We start from the raw sequence: 11,683 nt of genomic DNA on the forward strand, positions 1-11,683 counted from the left end.
CCCCCCCCCTCGTCAATGATAGATCAATGACCGTGTTCTCTGTGCCTCCCGTTGTGCAGCTATGGCAGAGTCTATGCAACAGCAGACCCCTACCACCACACGATTGGCCCTGCCGCCACATACAGTGTGGGGACTATGGTAAGTCCATGAGACCGCCACCGCCGCCGCCGCCTTCTGTCTGCACCCTGTCTGAAACATCACGACACGAGCTGTAGCACACACACACACACACACACACACCCACACACACAAGACTCACACTCCAAAATAAAGACCAGAGACTGCAGCGGTCGCTGGTTTTTATTTATCTATTTATTCATCCATTGATTTGTTGTTTTCTTTGTCATGCTATGTGGCGCACCCTAGTGGAGCTGAGCGGTACTGGAACAAAACCCCGGCATGTGGAAAATTGGCTCAGACGTTTAATGCAACAAAACTCATGTTATGCCACCTCATGCAATATTAATTTGACGCCAGTTCCTCCTGAAATGAGAATGAGTGATTACTGCTGTGTTGTTGTTGTTGTTTTCTTTAACATAAACTTTGCATCTTAACATTTCCACGCTTTCTGTTCATTCTACATCACTCCGCTCGCTACAGAGTGAGTTGGATCACTTTTATTTTTCCCATTCAGCCAAACCAAACTTGAAGGGATGAAGTTGAATTTTTAATGTCTGTTTTTAGCTAGCTTTTGCAGCTACTGTAACATCAAAGATGAAAAGTGACGATAAATAAAAGAGCGTCTTTTTTGTTTTAGTTTCTCTTTGTTTTTCTTTCACCGTGATGAGGGGATGGGACCGGGCTCACAGACCAAAAAGCTCGAGATTGAGGACCATCAAACGCATGCAGCAGTGTGCCGTGGGGCTTTAAAAAAGAGAGATAGCGGGACGGAGGGAGGGAGCTGTCTCGCCCTCCCCTCCTGCCCACAAACTTGATCGGAGGCGGGCTCTCAGCTCGAGAAATTACTCAAATTTACCATTCCGGCATGCATGCGATTTTTCAATAACATCAAAAAAAAAAAGAGGCGAACAGATCCCCGGTGCAGCTGCTAGCTAAAAGCTTTCATTAATTAAGACATTTGTTTGTTTTTTCCTCTTCATTTACTTAATTAAAAAGAAAATGTGTTTGAATGTTTTTTATTCTTTCTTCTTTTTTCCTCCAAATTTCCTTCCATTTCTCCGACACTTTGATCGTCCTCTCAGTGACAGACTGGATTTGGCCCCTAAAAATATCAGAGCTAATGTTGTGTGTGTTGGGAGCTCAGGGAGCTAAGCCAGACTCGGGAGGGGGGGGGGGGGGGGGGGGGGGGGGGTCGTGTGGTGTTGAACAAATGGCGGAGCTGCTGGGAGACGGGCTGTGCAGAGGCCAGCATTGAATACAACTCGTGGGCTGAAGAGAAAAGACCAGTTTGGTTCCTAATTCTTAAATCATATTTCATTAATGCTTCTCCAGCAGAGAGGAGTCTTTTTCTTTCTTTTTTTGCATTTTAAAGCTATACAATAATTAGTTCCTCTGAGGTTGAGGTTGGAAATTCTCTTTACTCATTTCCAGCGCGCAGAAGCGTCTCGTATGGATGAAAGTTTTCATACAAGCAAGAGGGCTCCCCGAAATTAGGCAAAATTAGCCTTTGAAGACATTCAGTAGCCTTTGGAGTTTGTCTGAATTCTTAATTGCAGCAGAGCCCCTGAAAGATGAGTGTGTGTGTGTGTGTGTGTGTGTGTGTGTGTGTGTGTGTGTGTGTGTGTGTGTGTGTGTGTGTGTGTGTGTGTGTGTGTGTGTGTGTGTGTGTGTGTGTGCGTGCGTGCGTGCGTGCGTGCGTGCGTGCAGGTGTGCATGCATAGGCCCACTTGCATGCTTTCTGTGTGTGTGTCTGCCCTAGATATCTGGAGTATGGTGCTAAATCTAAGGGCTAATATCCTGTGGTGGTCCCGCCCCAGCAGACTCCTCCACTAGACTGATAAAAGGAGCTGAGATTAAACCTCTCTCAACTTCTGCTGCTTTGGTTGAATCTTCGATATTGTACCAGCCTGAAAAGGGAAGAAAGCACAATATCATTGTATTCATTTCTTAATGTGATTAATGAGAGGAAGTACGTGAGCCCAGGCCCAGTGTTTCATTGCTTTGCTACTGTGTTAAAAATTCAATTTTATCAACTGCCCCAATTAAGCTCCTCGTCCACCAATCCAGCTTAACTCCCGATGACCCTGTTCCTAACACACACTCCAATTATTGGCTTAAACATATCAAACCCACCGCCCCTCGTGATCGTTCCCATATGGAAGCCGTGACTCCCGATATGAAAACCCACATGAATAACTTGAATGGGGAAAAAGGAAGGAAATTTGTGGAGAAAGAGAAAGCGACTGAAGCTGTCACCTGAATACTGATTGGTACTTTTTCATCTTTGATGTTGCAGGCTAGCCTATACAGAGGAGGGTACAGTCGCTTCACTCCCTACTAAAAGAAAGAAAGAAAGCGAGAAAAGACAGAGACATTACCCCGCCCCCCCCCCCCCCCCAACAAACAAATAACAAACTATCTTTAACAAACGCAAAACAAGCAAACGCCCGGTCCTTGGTGGAGCGCTAAATCAAACTAAAAGCTTCCAGGTCCCCCCGCTGAGCCCCCCCCCCCCCCCCCCCGACACCCTCTCAAGCCGATATTTCTACAACAACTCTATTTGATGTCATCATTGGTCTGCTCTTGTTTTGTATTCATTTTGTGCTTTTGGTTTTTCCTTTTGGACAGTTTTATGCACATGTGCATTATCTTGATTGCTGTATATGGGTGCTGTGTCACCATAACCAATGTGAGCCTACTGCAGCACGCATGATGCATGCTCAGAGGTGTGTGTATGCAGGCCGCTGTCATCTGACTAAGAATATACTGGGGCATTCTTAGTTTTTATTATATATACATATATATACATATATACCTGACAAACAGGAAGCGTACCAGGTGGGATCAGGTTGACGCCGATCACTGATTCTAATTCCTTTCCTGACGTGCAGAAACTAAACACGCTGACGAACATGCCTCGGTGATTCTTAGTTCAAAGACGGCACTGCTCCGATTGCTTTTTGTTTCTTTCTTTAAAACCTCGGAGTGTCCCGACTGTTATGCACTTACAAGCTGTACTTTGTGGTACGACAGCATGCCGAGTAAAGCAGCTCAGAGGTCAGATTTTCTTGTCTTGGACTCACAACGCTCACACTCCGGCTCTGTCTCCTGCAACCTATCAACCACACGTTTATATGCAACTATTCTACATCGGCGGTCAGGGTTTGTACGCCGGCCGGGTTGCGTTCAGGGACAAAGTCATGTTGCGTTTCATTGAAACACGTCCAACGTTTAAAGCAGCCTGTTTGCATCGCTTCTCGTGCTCGACAGTGATTCATCTTGTAGGCTACTGGAGGAATCACAGAAGACTTTAAGTGTTCTCATCGCTACTAGTCAACTCAGTTCAATTTCTAAAATTGGTGAAGTTCCCTTTTTACTACAGATGATTTTATAAAAGTTAGCACGAAATGTTTTGCAGTTTGTAAAACTATTTTTCTTTCTGTTAGAAGTTGTCGACTCAGTTCTCTGCTACATGTTGTAGTTATATTTGCGATAAATGATGTTGTGTTTGAATGCATTATATTGAAACCCGTTTTAAATATTTTGTTAACAGAACCTACATATTGACATGACGGAGCAGAATTGTTAATAACATAATGCAGTCCAATGAAATATCACGATACATTACAATTTCAGAGCAGGATTTATTAGAGACTGTTCTGCCACATTAGTGCAGATTAACATGAAGGAAAATACCAAAACGTTGCTGGTTCCAGCTCTGCTCTGTTTTATTAGAGCGATGCACCGATCAGATATGATTAATACGCTCTGTGCCTCGCTGTGTGGAGGAGACGGGCAACAAAAGACATCGTAGGTATTTACTGAATTGTTATTTATTATTAAAATGATAAATGAAACACAAGCAACTCTGTCAAAAATCTTCTGAATTGGTTTTAATCCTTTGACTTGATGCTCCTGGAGGTGCTTGATTAAGTTGGTTGAGTTATAGATTAATATTTATCTATCTAGAATAGTTAAGAATGAAATACCTTGTCCAGTTATTTGATCGGTGCATATACCTATTTTATCATATTGTATATTGAAATCTCTTTGTTTCTCTTTTACACATTTCACAGATTAATGAGGTAATCGCTTCATCAAAGAATTAAATTACAGAGTCGCTGAATAGTTGCATATGAACTTGATTTTGCAGGAGACACGGTTGCATCATCCTCACTGATTCACCAGATAAACTGTACTCACGGTGCACATCGTCTCCCCACACACACACACACACACACACACACACACACACACACACACACACACACACACACACACACACACACACACACACACACACACACTGGTGTGGGTTGAACCAGACAGAAGGCTGCGAGTCACCGCTCTCTCTTCTTTTTAAAGCATTGCACAGAATGTTTTACCTCAGGATAAACGAACTGAACTCACAAACTACAGCACAGCGCTGCTCACTCCTCAGCAGGCGGGAGATCCTCTCATAACACAACCAGCAGCTTCTGTCCTCTCTGCAACACGGCTTCTTGCTTCAGCAGAGACCCCGAGAGGGGCCCATAAAAAAAGGGCCGTACTGTTGTCTTTATTAAAGCTACGGTATTATATATATGTAGACATATACTGTATAACTATTTTACACTTGCACACACAGTAAGATATGATATAAAAGCACCCAGGAGACGTAATGTACGTGTGTGTAGCCTCTTAGTCCACATACAGTGGTTGCATTGGCTTCTACTCCAGCTGTGTGCTACGTGAGAACATCTGTGTGGAGCTGCTAGCTGTGCAGATCTCAGTGCAGCGATGGAAATACAGCTCAGAGCTATATTAACGATAGTATTTCATTTATACGTTTGTGGTCTCAAAAGAAAAAGAAAAAACAGTTTGTTGCACTTTATTTGTTTTCAGCTTTTTCAAAACTTTACGAGATGCAACATATTTATAAAACTATCATATAAAAGCTAGTAATGTTTAGTCGAGATGTTAAAATGATATAAAGTAATGTTGTATATAAAAAAAAAGAAAATTAAAACCATAATCTCTCAAGAAAATCGTTCTGTGGATAAACAAACATCGTTCTTCCTTTTATATGCTGCTACGTACACCGTTTGGGCTTTTTATAGTCTAGGATAGAAACTTTGATTATAGTTCTGAACCATTTAGACCGGTCAGAGCATCTGTACCAGGTTCTCCTAAAAACTCTGCAGCAGAGCACACGTGTGGGTGTTAGTGACCACCATCAGAAAGATACAAGTGGTTTCTGATCTGAATGTTGATATATACATATATATATATATATGTATATATATATATGTTAGAGTGTGTGTGTGTGTGTGTGTGTGTGTGTGTGTGTGTGTGTGAAGACAGAAAGGAAAAGAGGAAGTGAATAGTTTGCTAACATGCTGTAGTTAGACTTCACTCTGTGTCCCTGTAATGACATCACTTACAGCTCAACTCTATTTACTTTCTCTTAATGCAGGTTACCATACGTGTAACAATTTTATTTTAAAAAGCCAGTATGTGGAGCAGCTGCAAACATTTTACAACTTAATGCAATCAAATGCAACTTTTGCCACAACTACAGTCTCAGACATCAGTCAAGCATCGATGAACTGATCCTCAATAATCAGAAGATGTTCAGTCTAGAGTCCAGATGATCAGTTTAGTCATGAAGCACACACTGGTGTGAACATCTTGGGGTATAAGATGATCAGTGTGTTACAGAAGAGGATTAGTGGCATTCAGGATTATTATCGGAATTTTCCTTTTTATCATTCATTACGAGAATTTAGTTGAAATGTCAAGAATACTGTTAAAACGTTCAGTATTAGTTCCAGGCATTAGAAAAAAAGGATGATTTTTATTTATTTTTATTTTTATGAGAATTAAGACAAAATTTCACATAAACATCAAACTTTTAAGAAAAAATGTCAAACTACTAGCCTCAGCATGTACGATGAAATTCTGACATTATTCTTGACATTTCGACTTTATTCCTGAAATGCAGTAAAATAACTCATAGTTAAATTAAGAATGTATCATATTTTTGCATATGATAGATTAAGAATGTATCATATTTTTATATATGATAGATTAAGAATGTATCATATTTTTGTATATGATAGATTAAGAATGTATCATATTTTTATATATGATAGATTAAGAATGTATCATATTTTTATATATGATAGATTAAGAATGTATCATATTTTTGCATATGATAGATTAAGAATGTATCATATTTTTATATATGATAGATTAAGAATGTATCATATTTTTGTATATGATACATTAAGAATGTATCATATTTTTGTATATGATAGATTAAGAATGTATCATATTTTTGTATATGATACATTAAGAATGTATCATATTTTTGCATATGATAGATTAAGAATGTATCATATTTTTGCATATGATACATTAAGAATGCATCATATTTTTGCATATGATACATTAAGAATGTATCATATTTTTGTATATGATACATTAAGAATGCATCATATTTTTGCATATGATACATTAAGAATGTATCATATTTTTGCATATGATACATTGTACATGAGTTAAAGAGACAGAGTCCACGTATGTATTTCCAGTTATCTCCACTCAAAATTGTTAAGATATTAATTTAAAGTTGAAAATAGAAAATTATTTGCCCCAAAAAAAAAAATCATCAAAATTAGATTTTGATCTCTAAAATGTTTCCTCGTAAATTGATTCTATTTTTAAATTATAAATGATTTATGATTCAAACTGTTTCTGTAATTTGCTGTGAGTCATCACCCTGTACATCAAGACATTAATATAAGTTATGTGAATAAGATGATCTGCTCGGGACTCACAGATCCAGTATTTCTCTCCTCCTCAACCTCCTGAATCCCAAAGTTATTCTGCAGTTTTTAATTGTCATAACCCGAACCCTCCTTCTGCTGCCATGTTATTACAGGGACACTCTGAGCACTGTCGTCTAGAAGCAGTCTGCACGGGTTAGTCTCCAGTTTACAGAAAGAGTCAAAATAAGCTTCGTCTTACCTGTTTCAGAGTCAGCTTATCAGAGAGGGAACATGTAAATAACTCTGCTCGTCAGTGTTGTAGAGGTCTGAGACGTCTTCGTTCAGCTTAGAGTCAGAAAGTCATTTTAAATGTGAATTTATAAAACACTTTGATCTTTTCTGGGGTTAGTTTGCTTTTGTTGTATTCCATAACCAGCTTAAATATGCAACCAGACCTCTATTTGATCCAAGCATTTGTTCGTACTTATTAATAGTAGTAATGAGATGCGTTTACATATCAGCAGAAAGTGCTCGTTATCGTTTCTATTTAATTATTCAAGTATTCGCTGAGCCCTGATCAGCTGGCAGGTGCATTTATTAGTCCACGTAGAAAAGATTTGTACAAAAGACAACCAAGCAAAAATGTTACAGTACTTTGTAAATACATTTAAATGTATATATATACACACTATATCGCAATTCTCTGAGTAATGTTTTATATGTATTCCTATATGAAGTGGGGTTATCTGTGTTTTCAATTCAGCTGAACGTGTTCTTGAATTGTATGTAATTTCTATCATGAGAATATATTGTCTGAAAGGTGTAAAGTACATGTTTTTGGGGGATGAATTTCAGAGGTAACGTATACTATTATTGTTTTTATTCTTCATTCATGAATTATTTCCGTTGTGGATATGTGACATAAAAGTAATCTCTGATTGTTTTGAGTGTCAGAATAAAGCAGTTATAAGAACAGTATGTCAAACATGGATGTCGTTGATGTTGTTGTTGTGGGTTTGACATCAAAATCTGATTTTGGATTTTATGTTTTTGTATGTGTGCACGTTGTTTGTTTCCTAAAAGCATTCACTCTCGTAGCCCTGTGGGTGAGTGATGCTTTCAAATCGGGACAATTTAACGGCGATCACGAGAGCTCAAGGCAATGAAAACATCTTTCCACTTTCCCACACAGTATTTATTCCAAATATGACGATATTCTGAATTTCATACGGGGTGACGTCAACATTTATTTTCCGATTCAGACATGTGAGATATGAGGATATTATTCTGTTTTAAGGGGGATTCTTGGACGAGTATTCTTCAGAATTTACGTCTCAATCTCAGTTTTCACTGCAGTTTGGATCACAGGCCTGTTTCCTGTAAAAGGTCAGCTGTGTGTGACGCAAACAAAGCAGTGTGTTGTTGTGCGCAGCCGTAAAAAGAAAGGCTTGAACAGAACCTGCTAAACGGTGACAACAAGGGTACACAGCGGGACTGCAGTTAGAAAGGCGAGGAAGTGAAAGTGACTTTCAGGATGTTGGACGGACGTTGTGGGGTCGTTTCACGTTCATCGGAAACATCTTGGCTGCATGTAAGATGCTGCATTAAATGAATATATGAATAGTGTCGAACGTCGGTATCGGTGTTCACCACCATTGAAAAACAAACATTTGCACGGCTCGATATTACTTGTTCTAAGTACACACATGCATCTTTCTGTAATCTGGGTGAAGCGACCCTTTAATGGGCTCCAGCTTTAACTCCTAAAGATAGACTTGTTTCAGCGCTCAGCGCCGCGCTCTAATACCTGAACTAAGCCTCCCCTGAATCCTTTACGTCGGTGGGTGATTAATATATTTGTCTCTGCAGCTCTTCCAGTTCTAGGCTGCCTGTCAGCGAGGACTATATGTAGCTCTGGCGCCATTGTGCTCCCTCCCCGCTGAGCTATAAGACTGCGTGTGGATATTTCCGTATGGAGGTCCCCAGCGAGCTCTCTGTAAAGACCTGAGGTATAGGATGGATAGGGGGGAGGCGGCGAGGCCAGCTCCTCCATGAGATGGATACGAAGGGAGGCAGCGTGGACGCTGAGCGCGCCACTTGTTTGTCTCTCTAGATCCGGGGGGGAGGGGGGGGAGGGGGGGAGTAACGAACTACAAAGGAGTTTCCAAATTAAGGCCTCGTCTTCTTTCATTTCTTTATTTATTTCTTTGTCAGAAGCTCCATTGAGCTGCCAGAGATCACTCCGAATTAGCGAGCATCTGTCATGACGAGGGTCTCCCCCCCCCCCCCCCCCCCCCCCCCCACACACACACACACACCTCCTCCTCCTCCTCCTCCTCCTCCCATCCGGCTCCATTACACTGAGACTTTCACTTTGCACTGCCAAACTGCCGATCTCCACTTGTATGATTACAGAGCACTCTGATCTTTATTCTGGGGGGAGCGGCAGCACTAGTTCTTGGCAGGCGTGAGGCCTCTGCTCCCGCTCCTCTTATGCCACATTACAAAAAAACAGGATGAGAAGTGAATGAAGCCGTTGTCTCTCTGCTCTCAAACTTCTTCTTTTTAAACGTTGTTTCCTTTCTGGCTGTTTTGACTTACATTGTGAACTTTTCCTGCTTGGCACAGTGTATATATTATATCGATTTTTTTAGGCTTTGCAGAGATTTTGTTGTTTATTTCATACATTATGTTTACTTGTATTTTATTTTTTTCAAGGAGCTATACTTTCTGTGACAAGATCCTTACTCTGGAAAACTTGTTCAGAAAGGAATAAACTTGCTCTCTCATTATATATATATATGTATATATATATATATATATATATATGTATATATATATGTATATATATGTGTATATATATATACATATATATACATATATAAATATATGCCTGTTGTGACATTCCTTTCTGCATACTTACCAGTCTCCCCACTTTTCTCCCCCTGTTTCCAGTAAATACAAAAGGAAGAGCTGTACTCAGTATTGATGGACATCACAGATGAAAACAACGAAGGGAGGAGAACTAGCTTTAAGAAAATAACACAAGAAGAAGAAGACGAAGACGAGAAGGAGTCCCTCTACTGAGGCTGGCGAGGGAAGACGGGAGGCGTACAAAGTGGCACCGCGGCAGCGGTGTCAAAAACCAGCCAAACACTTGACAGACGGAGTGAGCCAGTTTCCACCAGGGACCACCTTTTTGCCGGGTAGAAAAAAGACAGAGAGAGAATGAAAAAGTGTCCCGTTATTATAAAACATTTTATTTTTCTATACTTTTGTGATTTACAATGGTAAAAAAAAAAAAAAGTGTGTATAAAGCAGTATATATGTACAAATCTGTTTTTATGTTTTTTGGTAAGGGAGATGAACAGTTGGCCCTTGATGCTGATTCTGTGGTATGCAGGAAGGAGGAGGGAGGAGCCTCCCCCCCCCTCCTCTCTCTATGGCACACTGCTGTGTCGCAGAGGTCGTGTAAACAAAAACATAAACAGAAAGGTGGCAGGGAGAGCTCGGCATACAGGCAGACGCACTTTCTACGCTGTACTTCCTGTGGGTGGAGTCAAAGGTCAGCCTCCTGGTCTCACTGCTCCGCCTTCTTCCTTCCAACCTCCCCCGACCTCCTTCCTTTTTATTTTCCCCGGGCTGGTGATGTCGCTCCTTCCTTTTTTGTTGCGGTGTCACCGGCCGGCAGCGCCCTACTGTTAGCAGCGTCCACCCGTGGATACTGTCGTGATGTCACTTTCTCCTGGCAGCACCATTGGGCATCCCCGCCCTCCCCAATGGGCGCGCTCCGTCACTGGTTTACACAGTGTTTGGGGAGTGGGAGGGGTGAGCCACGGCGGGACGGTGAGACGGTATAAAAGCCGAGCCCTCCCCGGTACGCCCCTCTCCACGCCCCAGCAGAGGTTTAATGACTCGAGGACTAGTTCGAGAAAAATGGCGCAAGAAGTTGCCGACTTTGCCCACCTGCCAGACTCCGAGCCCAAGCCTTTGTGTCGCTCTGCACCGACGGACAAACTATCAGACCAACAATGACAAGGTGCGTACAACTACCAAGGATGCACGTTTCTACCCGACGAGAATAACTCATCAACGTCCATGTAACAAATTGAATTATAACCGAATAATCCCATTGTACTACATCAGCAGGTGCATAACCAAAACACAAGCCTGAGGCATATCGACTTATGTCGCTAGATAAAAAAAACATTTACAGAAATACAGTAGTGCCCATCCAACGGTAACACGGAGCGAGGGCTGAAATATGTCAATTTTTTTATTTTGTCAATGTATTCTGAGAATATTTATTTGTGTGTTTATTTGTTTTTTTGTTTTTTGCAGCACTGAAAACTTTGAAAGAGGAAAAAAAGTCTTTATTTGGTGGAAGCGAATCCTTAATTCTTTATATCAGAAGAGTCACTGTAAACGTGTTTAAACGAGAATGTTGGTTCAGTTCTTTGAATGTACATTAATGTCTAGGGTGTCCAATAAGTATGTATTCTTTTCCTGTATATAAATATATATACATATCTATTATATGGGCTGTGGTGATGTCAGGGAGTAGAGGGGGGGCAGGTGGGCAGGAAAGCCTCTGGCCCCGAACATAGATATCAGACCCCCTCCAACTAAATATGTCCCTGATATGTACTGTAACATGTGATCATGTGTTATATGATTGAAAGTGTGATGGTGATAGTGTGAACTGATCTCCCCTGAACCCCCTCCCCCCTTTAACACACACACTCACACTCACTCACACACACACACACACACACACACACACACACACTCTGTGCAGATACTCATAGAAT

General features: G+C 40.9%; 1 protein-coding gene across 1 annotated transcript in view; it reads left to right on the forward strand.

Annotated features, from left to right (window-relative positions):
• The window catches only part of LOC142945189 (RNA binding protein fox-1 homolog 3-like), a 190,071-nt gene extending 178,663 nt beyond the window's left edge, over positions 1-11,408 (forward strand). Inside the window, exons 12-13 of the mRNA XM_076086611.1 lie at positions 60-138; positions 9,828-11,408. Coding sequence (XP_075942726.1) covers positions 60-138; positions 9,828-9,830 — 82 coding nt within the window. The 3' untranslated portion in view covers positions 9,831-11,408. The remainder of the gene's footprint in view (positions 1-59; positions 139-9,827) is intronic.
• Positions 11,409-11,683: the final 275 nt, after the last annotated feature.

This window comes from Anarhichas minor, unplaced genomic scaffold (genome assembly GCF_050575085.1).
Source record: "Anarhichas minor isolate MPS153535 unplaced genomic scaffold, ASM5057508v1 ptg000007l, whole genome shotgun sequence".
NCBI classification, from domain to species: Eukaryota; Metazoa; Chordata; class Actinopteri; order Perciformes; family Anarhichadidae; genus Anarhichas; species Anarhichas minor.